Here is an 18,116-nt window from a genome sequence, read left to right on the forward strand (position 1 = left end):
TGAAAGCATTTCCCTTCCTACTACAACAATCTTTTTTCCCTTTAGTATCATTTCCCAATATTAAATTCCACAGTTTTATTTAAATTCCTGAATTAACTTTTGGCCTTTCACACCCATCTTGGTGTTTAGGACTGTGCTACTCCATGTCCTGGGAACTCTAACCAAGATGTAATTAATTTAATTTTTCTCCACTGAAATTTTTCAATCTTCAAAGAGGATGAAAGAAAGTAACTTGTGCAGCACAGTACCTGCAGCCATGGGCTGATCCTGAGAAGTACTGAGGTCCATACCTGCCTCTGGATCTGCAAAAGACAGGAAAGCAGCCTGAGTTACTTAATATGTAGAGCCATTTATGACACAGTTGTTTTAATCTCAGAAAATCCCATTTTCGTGGCTGAAAAGCAAAAACTGAAAAAGCAATATTTTCAAAGAAATACACAGCAAATGATTATGTTTCACTGCACTTCTTGAGCACTGCCATGTGCTCCAAAAGGGATTAGATCTTCAAGATTAGAACTTCAAGCAATTATAGATCAGAGTAACTTACACTTTCCATTTAACAACTCCTTGTTCACCCTGTGAGCACAGCATAGTGGTAGGAACTCTGCAGGAAGTGAATTCCTCTACAGCACAAAGATATTTTTACATTCCTTTTCCAATACAAAGGGAAACCTCTGTTATCTCATGAGATCTACTTGGTTTTCACAGGGGTGTGAGTAGAAACCCTGAATTCAAAGAAAAAAAAAAATTACTACATGTGTGTCCTGGTTTCCAGAAGTGCTGAGTACTCAACAGACTGCTCTGAAGACAACCTAAGCTGCAGGTATTTACATCTCCTGCTCCAGAGTCAGTCCAGATAAGTCTTTATTCATTGCTTTGCTGTTGTGAGAGGTCCTTATCACAAGGGTTGATTTCCTGAAGTGGCACAGCTACCTGCTTCCTTCCTCCTTTCTTTCCTCCATCTTTTTTTCCCCCTCTTTTTTTTTTCTTTTCACATACCAGAAAATCTTTTATCATCTTTAAACACAAAGAATAGCTCCAGGACTCATAAAATTCATTCCTGGCAGTTACATAAGAGAAGGACTCATGCAGTGGCTGTGAGGTGTTAACCACCAGTGACATTTACCCCATCATTAGCTATCTTTACCACCATATGGAACATTTTTGTGGTCTCTGCAACACTGAAATAAAAAGCTCTGTTAACTCTACAGGAAAGCCACCCAGTATCAGATCAGGCTATCCAAAAAAGCTGCAGGAACAGAGGATAGGCTGATGCCCAGAGGAAAGGCAAACTGAGAAGAAGAGAAGAGAGAAGAGAGAAGAGAGAAGAGAGAAAGAGAGAAGAAGAGAAGAGAGAAGAGAGAAGAGAGAAGAAAAAAGAGAGAAGAAAAAAGAGAGAAGAGAGAAGAGAGAAAGAGAGAAGAGAGAAGAGAGAAGAGAGAAGAGAGAAGAGAGAAGAGAGAAGAGAGAAGAGAGAAGAGAGAAGAGAGAAGAGAGAAGAGAAGAGAGGAGAGGGAGAGGAGAGGAGAGGAGGGAGAGGAGAGGAGAGGAGAGGAGAGGAGAGGAGAGAAAGAAAGAGAAGAGAAGAGAAGAGAAGAGAAGAGAAGAGAAGAGAAGAGAAGAGAAGAGAAGAGAAGAGAAGAGAAGAGAAGAGAAGAGAAGAGAAGAGAAGAGAAGAGAAGAGAAGAGAAGAGAAGAGAAGAGAAGAGAAGAGAAGAGGAGACGAGAAAAGAGACGAGACGAGACGAGATGAGAAGAGAAGAGAAGAGAAGAGAAGAGAAGAGAAGAGAAGAGAAGAGAGAAGAAAACCACAACAGAACTATCCAAAGTTTTTTTAAATATTTGGTTGTATTGTTTCTTAAATGAAAGCACTCAGCTCCCATCTCTCAATAGTGGGTCTAATAGTGGGTGTAACTCCTGACTGGAGACAAGTTGTCCAGCTATTAGCACTTATGAAACATATCCTAAAATTAAATCAGAGCTCCTGTCCTTTCATGCAAGTTTAGCACGAATGCAAACTTTTCATTAAATGTCTGTTTTTAGAGCCAAGAGTGTTGCCTTGTGTCATAAAGATAGTCCCAGGATTAAATTAATAAAGTTTAAAATACAGGTTTGGTAAATATTTGGAAATAACTAAAATCAATGAATTCCATAGTTCCAGCTCTTAGTTTTTCTGTTTCATTTTATCATCCCAGGGAAAGTGAGGTGCAAAGAAGGAAATGCACCAGTTTATACTGCAAATAATGATGGGGAAACACAAGAAAATACATGGTACATGAACAAAATTCACTCTAGCATTTATTTTAATTTCACACTGCAATAACAGAGATACTTAAATTACACAAACCCATGTAATTGTGCAAATAATTAAGCTTTGGGCAAGACAATGAAATCCCCATTACTCTGTAATTCTTGAATTTCATTTCAATTGCATTCAGAAATCCTCTGCAGTTGCCTCATTTGGGGGATAAAACACTGGTCAAAGCCCCAGGGTTAAGCAAAAATGGTCCCTGCTGGGTAGGGGAGAGGTGAGGCCTGGAAACTGCAGCAATTCTGCTCTCACCAGGACAGCCAGGAGGGCTTGAAATTAAAAATTAAAATCCCTGCTTCAGAACAAGAAATTCTGCAGCTATTTTCTGTGTCATTCTATTGTTTTAGAAACCCCTGCATCTCCCAGGACATCCCCTGAGCACCCAGTCCCCTGGCACAGCCCCCTGGGGTCAGTCACTGCTCTGAGCTGCAGCTCCTGGGCACTCAGTGGAGCCCAACAGTGCTGGAGCCATGTGGCAGCCCAGTAGGACCCGTTCAGCCAGTCCTCCAGCACTCTTGTATTGAATTCTGAGATCAGCTCTGTGTATTTATTTACATTAGGTTGAGCATAACAGGTTCCTGTCCACGATGGGCTGCTGGGCAGTACAATCCTCCTGAAGAGATAAGAACAACGACACAGCGTGTAACGTTGCTCCTTCCCCTTGAGAAATATCCCTTTTTGTACCACTTTCAAGCCTCCAAAATCCACTCACCAGCACCCAGTTGCTTTCTGATATTAATCTCAAGCAGCTTCTTACAGTCTTAGTGGTCTCTTAGCATCTAACCTCAGGACTCTTCCCCAAGTTCAGTATTTTAAGCCAGATCTTCAATGTGTTGAGCGTGCAAGGAGGAGAAGCTCTGGGAAGCTTCCATCCCCAGTTTGGTACAAATAAAACTATTTCTACCTAATGTTCAAAAAAGAACAATGTGGGAAATCACTTACAGAGCACGGGAGTCTTCCCAAGCTTCAAAGAGATCCAGGGTGCATGGAAAGGCAGCTCTTGCCTCGTGTGTGTCGGGGGTGACGTTCGTTTACAAAGCAGAAGTAGAATTTGTCTGTTCCTGAAACCAACCCTTTGCCACCCTCTGTTCTACACCAATAGCCAAGTGAGCAGAAACATTCAAATAGCTTGCTAAAAAAGTGCTCTGGCATTGTAATTTAATTGTATTTAATTGTAATTTATCCTGGTACTTGAGCAGCTGACAGAAGGAACAGAGAGGTCTACCTGTATTTTAACTCCACTAAAAGAAATGATTTTCAGGTAAGTGATAACACTAACACCCTTCTATCAGTCCAGCTGTAGCCAACAGGAGGTAACAACTTGACTTATTACAATCAACCAAGCAGATGGCAGCTCCCCTGACCCAGGTCCCAAACTCTTGGCTTGTCCCAGTCCACATTGGGCTGAGCCTCCTCATGCTGAGCACCAGAACTGGGACAGAAGTGTCACCCCTTAATCCTCAGTGGTGAATTTCCCTCAGCAGAACCGAGATATTTCCAAGATTTATGGAAGCTGAGACACTGTGCAGTTACTGGATCCAGAGGTACCACAGTATAACCATGTCTTCTACATTAACTCCATCCCAAGCACATCAAGCTGGGACCCATCAACTGATCCCCAGAATCCCCACACACAGAACTAAAACCTGAAGGATTATTAACATTAAGTGCAACAGGAACACACACAAAAAAAGGCTTCTCAAACAATCTCAGTTGCAATGGCTGAAAACCAAGTTCATTTTCTAATCAGAGACTTAAATAACTGATATAACTAAAGAGATTTCTTCTCCCACAAAAGCCATGCCATGGACCTGACCTAACCAAGAAAATGAGGCTGTGTTTAAATCCCAAACTTCCATCAGACCCATTCCTTCATTAGTTACATCTCTCAGGAGTGATTGTCTCCAGTCATATTCTATGAGAGTAATTATTTAAATACAAACATTTTAAAAGCCTTTAGCAGAGGAGAATACATTTTTAAATAGACAGCTGCATCTAACTTAATATAACCAAAACCTCAAGTCATTAAGAGACAGCAGAATCTTAACTCAAGCCTTTAAAATGATGGGTTAAAATAAGAATATTCACCTCTGAACTAATAAAGCAAGTGATGCTTTGCAATGCTGCCTTGCCAGGCTGGTTCAAAACGCTGGTAACTTTGCCTTCCTTCAGGAGCTAATTATTCTTTAGCCCAAGATTAACTTACAACTTTTTTCTTTTGTTAGCTCAGAAAGTTCCACACACGTTTTACAAGTGAAAAGAAACCAACACACCCTTTAATTCGTTAAAACCTTGAACACGAACCGATAAAGAGGGGCTGTAAAACCCAACTTTATCATCCAAGCTGTGATGTTTGTGAAATTAAACAGAGAAAGGGGGGAAAAAAAGCCCCACTCGTTTCCTGTTTAATTGCACAGGCGATCAGATTCTCCTCCAGGGGCTGCAATCGCTCCGCAGAAGCCGCTGGGAAGCGCTGAGGAGGTGGGAGCAGAGTGCGGGTGCCCCGAGGAGGCATCTTCCCCCCTGTACCCCCCCCCCAGCCTCATCCCGTGGAAGGAGCGGGGCCATTCCTCACCTTCCATTCTCTGGCCGCGGGGTCCCGGCTCCACCTGCCCGCGTGGGTTCGGGGACTGTCACCGAGCTGCACCGGCCCGGCCCGGCCTCGCCTCCCGCGGGCACCGCGACATCCGGGCCGGGGCGGCGGCGCTGGGCGGGCGGAGAGCGGCGCCGGGCGGCGGTCCCGGGGCTCGGTCCCTCGGGATGGAAAGCGATGGGGACAGAGGGACGAATGGCATCAGGCTGCAAAGAGCATCTCCTGAGCGGGGGCTGAGTCAGGCAGCCGTGGGCTGAAGGAGAGCCCAGGCAGAGGGTGATCTCCGGAGCAACTCACCCACACAGCAAAGCCGGGAACCTGCTCCCTTCTGACTTCATGGGAGAGAAACTCTTTTCCCCACCATCAGAGGTGGCTCTTAAGGGAAAGGAGCTATGGCAGGTACTTAAGGAAAGGACTAATCAGGTCGTTTTGATTGGAAAAGAGCTTTCAGACCATCAAGTCTGTGTCCAGTTCTGGGCCACTCAGTTTAGGAAGATTGAGGTACTGGAGCAGGTCCAAAGGAGGCAAGTGGGCTGGTGAAGGGACTTGAGCACAGATCTTGTGAGGAGAGGCTGAGGGAGCTGGGGGTGTTGAGGCTGGAGAAGAGGAGGCTCAGGGGAGACCTCATCACTCTCTGCAACTCCCTGAAAGGAGGTTGGAGCCAGGGGGGGGTTGGGCTCTTTTCCCAGGCAACTCTCAGCAAGACAAGTGGTCTTAAGTCTTAAGTTGTGCCAGGGGAGGTTTAGGTTGGAGATTAGAAAGAATTTCTTTCTGGAGAGGGTGATCAGGCATTGGAATGGGCTGCCCAGGGAAGTAGTGGATTCTCCGTGTCTGGAGATACTTAAAAAGAGCCTGGATGTGGCACTGAGTGCCATGGGCTGGGAACTGCAGTGGGAGTGGATCAAGGGTTGGACTTGGTGATCTCTGAGGTCCCTTCCAACCCAGCCAATTCTATAATTCTATGACGTCCAACTGTCCACCCAGCGCTGTCACAACCACCACTAAACCAAGAGCTGCTCCATAAGAGTGAGGCTCCAGAAGAAGGAGACCACCCCAACAAGAGTGACCCTGCTCCTCAGGGCTGGACCACAGCCCCACGTTCAGGGCCAGGTGATCACACACATCCCTGGCCACGGGTTCTTCCAACCCATCCAATGTGGATCTGCCCAGCAGTGTCCCCTTTTCCCCAGCCTGGCTGCCAAAAGGACAGCAGAAGGACAAACAGATCCACAGCTTGTTATTTATGGACAGTCAAAAACACCACTCAGCATTTCAGAGCAAGCACTCACACCCAGACCAGCACAGGGAATGCCATTTGCCATGATGGGGTTTAGGTCACTCCTGGGACAACAGCTCTTCACCTGGGGAGCTGAGCAGGACACAGGGAGCTGGCAGAATTCTGATTCATTTTACTCTTTGCTGCAGAACCAAGCAGTGTCCAAGCCTTGATCAGAACTGGTGTGGCAATCGGATGCTGCGATGCCCACGCAAGGGAAAAAGGGAATTCTCCTCCACACACTTCATTCCCTCTGTGTGCAGTTTGTCCTGGCTCTGTTTACACAACATGTCACACAAATGCAGCTTTCTTTGCACTATTTGCTAACAGGACACACTCCTTGGACTGTGTGCTTATATGACTGAGATAAGAGTAAAATAAAAGCTGCATTAAGTTAACTGTTTTCCTTAACAAAAACAACACTGCTGTTTAGAAGAAAGCCAAGTTACAAAATAGTTTAATACACTCAAGCAAAGGTTAATGACACTCATAAGGGGATTGTTAATTTTAGCCCATTTAAGACAGAAGCATCACACTCTACACACAAGGCTGGGACAGGTTGGAGCAACCTGACCCAGGGCAGGATATCCCTGCCCACGGGAGGGGGGTGGCACCAGGTGACCTTTACGGGTCCCCTCCACCCCAAACCCTTCTGTGATTCACAAGGAAGCGTGAGCTGTGCCAGACCAACACAGCCTTGACTTTACATGCAAGCTAAGCACTCACCGTGGCATTCTGCTGCACCCAAAGCCCAGAGCTATTTACCAAGAAAAAGGCCTAAAAAAAAAAAAAATAGTAATAGCTAGGCTAGATCTGAGATGAGCACAGAACAGCCTGTACCTGGAGTGCTTTGACATCAACATGGTTGGTGTTTGCTGCTTTGAAGTCTGATGAGCCAGAGAGGCAGCTGAGAGACAACAAGGAAAATGGGAACCCTGAGGTGGTGCAGGTGGAAGGCTGGCTGGTCACCTCCAGCAGAGCCAGGGCAGGTGCACTGCTGGACCCCTGCATCTGTTTATTTTTAAGCTTTGTACTTATTTCATCACATTGCAGGGTGGTTTTACTTGGGCCTACAACTCATCTATGTTTTAAAACTGAGAAATTAATGTTTTGGGGTAAGAAGACTGATGCAGGCTTAATGCATTTTGTTCCATGCTCATCGTGGCCCTCCTTGTTGTTATCCCTGCTCTGAACATCCACCTCAAAGATCAGAGGCAAAATCTGTGTCCTGTGCTCCAGATTTCACCTCTCCAGAGCCTTGCACAGGCATTCACATGACCCTGCACTCCTGGAAATCTCCTATTTCCTAGGATAAAATATTTGCCATTTTATATCTATCCACACTATGATCAAGTTCACAATAATTTTGGTTTCTCAATTTCTATAATTTCCTACTGACAGTGATTCTAGCTGTTAGCAAAAAACACCTACTAATTCATAAATACACAACTTCACACTTTGGCCTATTAAATCCTCCCCCTACCAATACCTATTCTTAAAGAAAACCTTTTTTTTTTCCTCCCCTGAGCTTACAAATCTGCAATTATAACTGATCACTCTGTAACTTATAAATACCATGGACTGAAAAAGGAATGAGTCATTTGACTAAAGACACAGACCAGGAGCCTAGGTTTATAAAGATTCAAAACTGCAGACAAAGCTTTACAGTAAAGACATCATGTTATAATAATTAACAAGCTGCAGACTGATGGGCTGTGTAGGCCAGTGACATGACAATGGGCTATAAACATCCTTAGGAACAGATGATGTTCAGACTGAAATATGACTGTAGCAGACACGTTAGAAACTGAATCATTTTGCCTACACGGCATAAGTGTGAAATGTTAACTTTGAGTAAAACTGAAAACATTCAACACATGGGAAAGCTGGATCTTTTGAGGTGGTCCTAATCATGAACCTTTCAGCAGATTGAGGATATTAAAAATGAAAACCCTGACAGAGTTCTTAGACCTTAAATCAACCACTTGAGTTAATACCTGGGTCTAAGAAAGAAAGTGCAGCTGCTTCGCTGCAAAGAGAGAGAAGTGAAATAGAGGGGCAGTGCACACCCTGAGTAAAGCAATGAGTTTTGCAAGGTCCGAAATGAGAAGGTCACTTCTTCAAAATGCCACCAGGCTGAACTAAAAGTATTTTCCATCAATAATTTTGGTTTTTACACTACTGCTGCATCCTTCACTTTAACAGCAAAAATAACCATCATTCCTGTGTTGGCTGGTTCCATATTTGTTATGCAAATACTACACATCATTTTTGGACACTGGCATGGTCTGGGCCTTCACAGTAAATATAATTTATCTCATTAACAGAGGCTCAGCCTCAGTTTCATGATGTGTGGTGTGGCCCAACACAAGTACCCTCCACTCCCTGCTCAGCTCTTTCATGAGTATTTTTATAACACTCCCTCTGGAAAAGGCATTTTTTTTTTAACCTTTTAAGAGTTCAGAAGCCATAAGCAAGATTTCCATAACGTGTAGCTGACTTCAGAAACACCATGCACATGAAATAAATAAACTACCATTACCTTTGAGCCCATGGGGTATGCCCAGCTCCTACTTTCAGTCTTTCTCACAGCAAGTAGCAGGAATATTTGTTGGTTTTCAGCTAAAAACACTTATCCCGTCATAATTTGCTCCAGATACCTGCAGTTGAAGCCCTGTGAAGCCTTCAGCTCCCTCCAGCCGCCCAGCCCGGCCGGGCCTTGCGGTTTCGGGTCAGGTTCAGCCGAACCTCAGCTCATGCCCGAACCTCCTCCCTCCTACCCCAACCCCCCCGGGAGTTTCCAACCCTTTACCCACGCAGCTGGAAACGCCACTGTTTGAGAGGCACATTTCACCACGCACTGTGGAAGGGCGGCGGGGTCGCGGCTCACGCGTGGGGCTGAGGCGGAGCTGCGGGCACCTGAGGAGCGGGGCAACATCAGAGCCCGCGGGGAAAAAAAAAAAACAACCCGATCCAACCCAAACTAAACAAAAATCCCCAAACAAGTTAATAAAATAACTTTAAAAGCACCGAGGGGTGGGGGAGGAGGGGAAAAGGGGGGCGGATGAGGAGCCGGGGACCCCTTCTTCCTGCGCCCGCCCGCCCGCCCGCGCTGAGGAGAGGAGCGAGCGGCGGGAAGCGGCGCGGGGCCCGGGCCGGTAGCGGTCGTTGGGGCGGCATGGCCGGGGGCGGCGGGGGCCCGGGCCCACCCCCGGGACGGCTCCTGGGAACCGTGGCGGTGGTGGTGGCCGGTTTAGGAGCCCTGAGTGGAGGTACCGGGGGAGGCGGGGGTGCCCCCTTCCCAGGCGGGGTCTCCGCAGGGGGGCGGCGGTGGGATGAGGCGGGGGAAGCGGTGGGTGCTACCCAGACCCTTCCCTTCAGCTGAGGAGGGGAAAGATCTTCTAAGGGGAGAGTCGGAGTTACCTTGGAAGGCCTGGAAAAGCATCAGAAAGCGGTGCAGTTGATAAGGATGTTGATATCTCCTGGGGGTTCTCCTCTCAGAACCCTTCGTGCCCACGAGGTGCCCAAAAGGCAAAGGCCCAAAGACTCCTCAGCCCCCCCCATGCCCCATCCTGGTTCTCTTCAGGCTCGTTGTGAAGAGCCTGAGCTTTGCAGTTGGATTTTATAACTCCTTTATTGGCTTTTTGTTAAGAGAAAGGCTCAGCGAGGTTAGAATCTGGTCTATCAGGACAGGTTTGCAACCTGGGCACAAAAGCAACAAAAGCGGGCAAAGAAGTAACAAGTGGGTGCCCTTGGTTTTAAGAAAAGGCTGTGGGGAGAGAGAAGGGCAAGGCAAGAGACAGAAACTCAAATATAAAAAGCTAATCACACATTTAGATTTCTCTCTGTTATATTCTGAGTCCTTTTTCCTACAGTGAGAGCTGTACCTAAGGAAAAGCAGCATCCTTTTGATTTAATAGGAAGTAATTATGTTTATGGTGACAGCAAACATGAAGGTAAACTTGTCTTTTATGTATCTATATATATTTACATCTTACTAGGCTTTAAAAATGAAGTTTTAAGTACAGTGATCATTTGTGACCCCGTGATGTGATCTGTGTGGGACTGGAGTGTCCCCAACACCAACCATGCTGGGGACACTTGGTGTGATATTAATAAGAGAAAACATTAATCTTGCACTTTTCAAGTCTAAAGATTAAAAGTAAACTCTACATTACAATAAGAGTGTTTTTAAAATTAGTATTTGGCTAATTTGATTCAGTATCACCATTTCCCATCATTTACCTTCTTCTCTTGTATTGCAGTTAACGTGTATGTTAAAGTGTTTACAAACAGCCCAGTTCTAATCTGTATGGATTTGGCTCTTTCTCAAAAAGAAGTGGTAGATCCCAAGTATTTCTGGACTGGTCCAGATGGAAAAAAATTACAAGGTTAGTCACCTTGTTCAGACTACAAAGGATTTACACTCTGCCTTAATTTGCCTCTCAGTCACTGATAGAATAAGCTTTGTACAATACTTTTTCACCAATTTAGAAGCACCCTCTGCCTTGGAGGACAGGAAGGCAATCAGGAAAATATGCTGAGACAGAGAAATAGGTTCTGTTTTCTATTTACAAGGGAAAAAGTCAGCCACAGATGGCTAAATAGATTACTGTGCATGAAATCACATATTTTCCTTGTTTCTATGGATGCTGCCCTGCAATAGGAGTCCAAAGAGTCACTTTGTCCTTTGTCAATTTTTTCCCAAGAGCTCTGGCATTAGGCAAGTTTTCTCCCATTCCTCTAAGATTTTCAAATATTTGAGAGGGAAAGAAACTGGCAAGAAGTCCCAAAAGTCATAAATTTCAGACTAAGACAGATCAGTGTCATTACACCCAACAGCAGTGTCTCATCTTCCAACATTCTCAGTGAGCAGAACATCAGAAATTCAACATTTCCAGTAATCAAGAATTTCCTGTTTCTATTCCAGGGCAACCATATGTGGATCTTAAAGAAGGAGGAAAGCTGATGGTGAGGGGTTTTAAGGAGTACATGTCTGGAGCCTACACTTGCACTCTTTCTCACAAAATCATAGAAACTACAACACAAGAGGAAAGAGAAATATTTAAGACATATAGATTTATGGTGTATGGTAAGATTGCTGGCTTGCTAGTCCATGAAAGCACATGGCCTTTGTAGTTTGGTGGGTTTGTGAGGGCTTGATAAAAATAAGAATTATTTAACATTTTATCCCAGAATAGAAAATAATATTTTTATATTTGTGCACACACCCTCTGCCACTTTGGGGAAAAGTTTTAACTAGATGCTACCAGGAATATATGGCCACTCAGAATACTATATTCTACCACCAATAAGAACAAGGGGAACTACAACAGTTCCAGTGACACCCAAGATCTGAGGAGGAATCTCCTGCCCAAACCTGGTCTCCCAAGAGACTGCCAAAGCAAAATCTGCTGGTGCAGAACAAGCCCTCTGCCCTGAGTGCTCCAGCTCTCTTCCACCCTTCATCCACATCACCTCCCCACCCCTAAAATAACATTCCAAAAATGCTTGAGAAACACCAATTTATAAAATAATTTTTAAAAGACTCCTACACCACAACTGCACAGAATGTTTTTGTTTACTCCCAACCCATGTCAGCTCCACACCTTTGTAGACATGCTGTGCTCTTCTAGCCCCCTTCTTTGGGTTAATATTTGGGAGCAGAGCCACGTAACACAAAGCTGCTGTACATTTCAAACCAAAATGTCTCCTGCTGTTTGAGTCAGCTCTGGCAAGGGCAAATTTGTTCAGTTCTGGTTAATGAGTAAGCATTATTTATTTGTTTACTTTTGAATAAGTGCCCGCATTCCAGATACAAAGTACATGATAGAGATGATAAGGTTCTGTATAAGATTCCAGTGGTGATTACACAGCAGAACTCACACACAAAACCCTTTTCTCAAAGCATACAGGGAAGCTGACCACGCATACCAGATCTTTGTGCTCTTTACTACAAAGGAATGTGAGCTGGCAGCCAACAGGCACTTCTTCGAGGAGCTCAAGAAGATCTTACACAACATCATCTCTGATCTGACCTGTCACATCGTGCAGTCATCCTACAAATGCCATGCTGTCAAGATACCCACACAAGGCCTCCAGCACGAGCTATTTGTTAGCTTTCAAGGTAACACTTTGGTGTCTGCTTGGGAGGGATCATTTGTTTTTATCAACAACCTGAGAGCACTATAAACACCATCTGAAAGACACCCAAGGCAAGTACAACCTTTGAAGGTTGTTTCCCTGCTTGCTTTTGGAGTCCCTGTATTTTTTCTTGCTTGCCCACAGATGGAGCTAAAATGCAGTTTATATACTGAGTTTGTGGTATTCTTACAAAATTAGGAAGTCGTGTTACTTTCAGGTGCACAGATGGGAAGGATTGTTGGGAGGAGACAGTGGATAAGATGCCATGATCCTTCCAGTACTGTAATTGCAAAAGGAACATTATCATATTTAGTTGTCATTATTTGATGATTTTTTTTCAATAGGTCTGTGACCTCTGTGGTTTTGCTTAATTCTAGGAAACTGCTCAGAGGTTGAAAGCAAGAGCCTCACAGTTCCCTTATGGTAATACTGATGTGGCCTTGAAAAACAGGTTAAATCAACCCTGGTGGCTGCCCTAATTTAGAGATGGTTTATCAGTGAGGAAAGCAAATTATTCATCAATGCTTTGACCACATTCTCTCCTGTATCTGTTCTCATCTCGTGCCAAGAGGGACCATCCAGCAGGTTATGGAACAATTTTGTGGCTGTTTTCCTCTCAGTAAAGTCACAAATCATTCAGAACAGACTGAGGACCCAAAGGTTTTAAGTTTATGTAAAACTTCAGTCCTTTCTGTAACCTGAGGGTATTCTGAGAGATTTTGGTTCCATTCTTCCTGTCAGTTTAGCATATTTCTCCCCCACACTGTTTTGTGCTTTGACCTCTGACTCGTACTGGAACAAAATGATTTAAGTAACTGGAGAGAAACCACCAGAACTAAATCTAGAGGATTTTTCCTCCCCTTTTAGCAGTCATTTTTCATCATTCAAATGCACTCGGTCACAAGAACTGTTTCAAAACATCATCTTGCCTGCAGGCAGTGAGAGGTGAGAGAAAAAAAACCACAATAAATCCTCACGAATTAGAAGTAAAACAGAGTACAGTGGGGTGAGGTGACCACCAGAAGGTGCAAAAGCAGTAACTAATCAATGTTCCTGAAATCACTCTGCAGATACCTGCCCCATGCAAGACATTCTTCAACACATGTACCTCTGTCTCTTTTCCCCCCACCTACAGTCAATCCTTTTGCCCCAGGATGGAAAGAAGTCTGTCACCAGGTTCCCTACGATTGTGAAGATGCGACAAACATGAGAGTTCAAGAGGTTCTGTGTCAGCACCCCTGGGTCATCTCTGAATATTTAACACACATTTCTGCCTCAGCATCTGCAGACCTGGCTGGTAGTAATCCAGTAATCCAGCTTCACCCAGGTTTGGTGGGATGAATATAATTGTAAATGATTCGTGGATTTCAAACAATTCTGTTCAGGATGCAAAGTGTTTTCTGAACATCAAATTGATCCAAGCAGTTTTAGAAAACAACCAGGCTTATTATTTCCTTTATATTTACCTCTAGGAATATAGAATTATAAATATTAATACTTACTATATTGAACTTTCAGTCCTCTAAACTGAATCTCATCTTTATGGATTGCTGAATTGAACACGATTTAGCACAGAGCTACTGTGGATTTCCAAAATCTGATCTGATTTCTTAATGTTAAGAAATGTGATCAGATTCCACACTGGGTCTGTTCCCTGGACTCCTGAACCCAAAGGTTCTCTCCCAGTTAAGGTGACAAGTCATCTTGAGGACAATCAGGACTACAAAGTGTTTAGTGACATTTTCAAACTCAAGGAAAAAAAAAAACTGATTTTTTTTTTTTTCTCCCGATGTTTCTGAAAATTCAGGCAAGAGATCGAATCGGAGAGTTTTTCAGCAAGCAGACAGATGCTTTGAAGCAGCATTTCCAGGCTGTTCCCACCATACACTATGTGGACAAGAGTTTCTCAGTCACTCGCATGGACAGCTGCAGACCAGGGTTTGGGAAGAACGACCTCACCCACCAGAGCTGCGCCAGCTGCTGCGGTGAGCACCAAACCCAAGCAGAGCTGCTTCCCTCTGACTGCAGCTTTAGCTGAGGGGTGTTTGGTAAACATCAGTGTCAAGCAATGATGTTTCCATTGGGCTTTTGGAAAGATGTTCACATCACAGATTTAAAAAAAAAAAACCAAAGCACTGATGGGAACAGAAAATGAGCTGGCAGTGTTGGTTAGCACGCTTGTAGGTGTTACAGAGAGAGTGGAAGTGCTGAAGTGGGGTTTTTTTCTTCCAGGTCACTGGTGAGTGAATCTGCTCAGGAGAGAGAACAAATAAGAAACCATTACCTTAATGGCAGTGCTGCTGGAAAACACTCAGCTGTTTTAAAAGACTCTTTACCAGTAACACCTAGTGCTAGTTCCAGAGTTGGGGAGGGGGTTAGCCAAGCACTGGAAAGGCCTGTGGGGGTGTGTGATAGCCCCAGATGAGGTAGGAACTGGCTGAAAGCACAACTCTGTTCTCCTTGCAGTGGTTTGTGATCCTGGAACTTACAGTCCTAACAACGATGTGACCTGCCAGATTTGTGAGAGTCCTCGAGTCAAAAAGTATGGAGCAAGATCTTGCTAATGAGCTGATGACAGGCACTGGGAAACCAAAGAGCAGCTGTGGAAGTCTTACTGGTTTTGTGATGCTTCACAACTCTGGAATCCTACATGACTTTTTGAAAAAAAAAAAAAAAAAAAAAAATCACAAAACCTCCTCATTCACACACCTCTAGATTTTCTGTACTGAGGAAGCATTTAGACTGTAAAAGTGGTACATAAACCAGAGTGTTAACACAAGGTAAAGTAATTCACTGAAAAAAGGACATTTGGCTGTTAGTGCAGAGTCTGGTACTTGGGGTGGACACCAGACAGGCCACAGTTTTGTGCTGCATTTTGCTCAGAGAATGTGAAGTATCTGTAGACAGTTCAGGGAGAGATGGCAGAGAGATGTGGTGGGGTTAGGGGGCATATGCCAGAATCTCTGTGAGCAATTTCTTGCAGATATTCATACAAGTATTTCATCTTTGTCATTTAAAAGCAATAAATGTCCTTACCTTTGGTTTTTGGTTTGGTTTGTTGTGTTTTGTTTTGTTTTTTTCTGCTGTGTCTCTCTGTGCCTGAAGTGTTCCAGCCTGCCCTGCTCTAAACTCTACAAATCACTTGTTAGAATGTTTTGGGTTGGAAGGGACCTCAAACGTCATCAGCTTTGAGTTGTAACAGACCCACTCAGGGCTCTCTGCATCTCTCCACCAGTGGGAGCTCTGCTGGTGAGCCAGCACGAAGAGAAATGAAGCCCCCGAGAGAATGGGGAACTAAAAACACATTCTGCAGCTCAGCAGTTGGGAGAATTACAGACCCAGCTCCCCTGGTTCTCCCCAGAAAGAGCAGAGAGTGTCCCACGGGGAAGTGGAGGGGTCATGGAGCCTCCTCTTTCCCTCGCTTCCTTCAGCTGCATCAGATCCTGGAGGTGGAGCCGTGCTGGCCCCAGGTGGTGTAGGAGCAGATGAGCCTCGTCCACCAGCTGTAAATTCCCGGCAAGCTCACCGGATGAGCAGCAAGTCAAGATACAGACTGCCAAAACACTGAGAAAAGTTTCTGGAAAAGTTTCCTTCCAGACAAGACTCCTTTTGAAGGTTAACTGCTGGACCTGCAGCAATCCTTCCCTTTGCTCACAGATTTTCACTACTTTCAAGAGCTTTACAAGTCACCCTGACTTCTCACCAACCCCTGTAGGGTGCCAGACAGAGTCTGTGTGAGCCTACCAGAGCAGCCAGCCTGCTGCAGGCTCCTCAGGCCACAGTGGAGCAACCAGAACTTTGAAAACTTGTATTTGAGCTTTGGAAGCTGTTCCCTGCTGGCAGCTGCTGCCTCCCAGACTGGCTTCGAGCAGCCTGGCTTCCCAGCACAGAGCCATTCCTTTTTTTTTTTTTTTGCACTATGTGGGTCTAAGGCAAAAGAACCCCTCCCTCCCAACAACTGCAGCTTCTTATGGCATCTAGAAATTCCTTGGTGGGTATTCATCCAAAAATCGACCAGACTTAACCCAGTTTAACTTATCCATTTTGACAGGAACACAGCAGGAGAGGGTTTGGGGACAGACCACGCTCCGAGCTTTTCAGAATCATTACTTATTAAATACTGACAAATAAAATGTACTGTAAGGAGCACTTGAACTGCCTGTAGGCTGATTATCTCAGCTGCCAACTGGACACTGTGTGTGTGGCTCAGGCTTCCACAGATGAAGCAGACGGGCTCGGCGACTGCTGCCTGCACTGCTTGGCCTATTTCATGACAGAGGAATGCCACATGCATAAATTATCATTCGGAAAAAAAGCAGTCAGTGGGTACTAAGTGCAATGGCAAGACTCACACCCTCCCCCTTCCACAAACTGGAGCTATAGGAAGCTCTGATCGTGCCTCAGGTTTTTCTGGGGGCCTTAAAGGTAGAACAACAGGTCAAATATTTCCGTGTTGCATTGCAGAGGAGTTTGTGTCATTAGTTCTGTGGAGACTTTCATGAAAGGCTGATGAGAAATGGCTCCACTCTGACCTTCCCTGTGGAATTCCTCTCCCCCCTTCGCTGCCTCTGACATCCCAAACACAGCTGAATTTTTATTTACACCCCCTGGCTCCCTGCTCCTGTCCCTCTCTGTGTCTGTCACACCCCAGACTTCACAAGTGCCTGTCAGCAGCTCTCTCCCTGCCTCACCTTTACCTCCAACCACAGCTTGTCACCTCCCCAGCTGCAGTTCCTCACCAGAAACTGTCAGAGCCTTCCTCTCTGTTTTAAAGCCTTATTTTCTCCTCTGCTCTGGTTTTACAGCCCTTCCCCTTGGACACACCAGCTGCAGCTGATGCTCTCAGTGCAGCAGAGGACCCAATCACCCCTGCAGGACCCAGCCCAGCTTTAACCTGCCCCCACCACCCAGCTCCCACCCTCGCTTTCCACAAAGGACAATTCCAACACCTCAAGAGCAGCGACAGAATTAGTGAAGAAACACCATAAATAATAAATTTCAAACTTAAAACTTCCCTTCTCCAGTCACTCACCCTCCCCACCCCCAGCACAGGAGGACGAGGATCTCCTGCCAGCTGGAAGCCTCAGCAGTGGTTTTAGCATCAGAACTGCCTTTTCCCCAGCCTGGAACAAACCACTTGAGGAACACAAACAACCACACTGTGCAGCACTCACCACCACGCCAGCCACAGGACTGCATCTGCCAGGGTGACAGTGACATCCCTGCTCTCGTGGGACAGTTGCCTCCTAACCCCCTGCAGCATCTCCACTGGTCTGTGAGCAAGCTGGGCCTCCAAATTTGAGTCCAAGGGAACCAAACACATCACAGGGCTGCCCAGGACACCACCACAGCACAGCTCCCCTACACAGCCCAGAGAACCCCAGCCTGGGCAGAAAAATTTAAGGAGTGGGGCTGTGGGATGGGAAGGAGGGAGGGAGGAGCAGGACCAGGTGCTCCTGGGGTCCCATCATGGCAACTCAGCACACCTAGGATGGGAGCTGAGCCAAGGGAACAGCAAACCTCTGCTGTGGTTTTCTCTCCCCTAAAATTAAATTTCCTTCTGCCCAAGTCCAGCGACCACATTTTCTCCACAGCACTGATCCTGTAACAGGCAACATCATTGGATTAATGAGTCCTTTGCAGGCAGTGAATAAGTGTGATTCATTATTGGCAGCAATGCCACTGTAAATGGGTTTTTTATGGTGAAAATAAATAAATAAGGCGACAGAGATGAAGGGCCGCTGATGAAGTGTAGACCAGCTTTAATCACAGTGTAATTGCTGCCATCCGTT

General features: G+C 45.3%; 2 protein-coding genes across 2 annotated transcripts in view; one reads left to right on the forward strand and one right to left on the reverse strand.

Annotated features, from left to right (window-relative positions):
• Nucleotides 1-4,973, reverse strand: part of IKZF3 (IKAROS family zinc finger 3) — a 30,330-nt gene extending 25,357 nt beyond the window's left edge. Inside the window, 2 exon segments of the mRNA XM_008505652.2 lie at nt 249-302; nt 4,887-4,973. Coding sequence (XP_008503874.2) covers nt 249-302; nt 4,887-4,893 — 61 coding nt within the window. The 5' untranslated portion in view covers nt 4,894-4,973.
• A 4,385-nt stretch (nt 4,974-9,358) lies between these two features.
• On the forward strand, nt 9,359-15,366 carry ZPBP2 (zona pellucida binding protein 2). The gene is made up of 8 exons (XM_030465949.1): nt 9,359-9,431; nt 10,056-10,136; nt 10,446-10,571; nt 11,111-11,272; nt 12,089-12,307; nt 13,460-13,545; nt 14,132-14,309; nt 14,791-15,366. The coding sequence occupies exons 1-8, from the start codon at nt 9,359-9,361 to the stop codon at nt 14,886-14,888; spliced, it is 1,023 nt and encodes a 340-aa protein (XP_030321809.1). The 3' UTR covers nt 14,889-15,366.
• The last annotated feature ends 2,750 nt before the right edge of the window (nt 15,367-18,116 follow it).

Source organism: Calypte anna, chromosome 27, assembly GCF_003957555.1.
Source record: "Calypte anna isolate BGI_N300 chromosome 27, bCalAnn1_v1.p, whole genome shotgun sequence".
Classification (NCBI taxonomy): Eukaryota; Metazoa; Chordata; class Aves; order Apodiformes; family Trochilidae; genus Calypte; species Calypte anna.

Coding starts and splice junctions, on each gene's coding strand:
- ZPBP2 (XM_030465949.1), top strand. CDS start 9,359: ATGGCCGGGGGCGGCGGGGGCCCGGGCCCACCCCCGGGACGGCTCCTG. Junction 11,273..12,088: donor ATATAGATTTATGGTGTATG/GTAAGATTGCTG, acceptor CTTTTCTCAAAG/CATACAGGGAAGCTGACCAC. Junction 13,546..14,131: donor CAAACATGAGAGTTCAAGAG/GTTCTGTGTCAG, acceptor CTGAAAATTCAG/GCAAGAGATCGAATCGGAGA.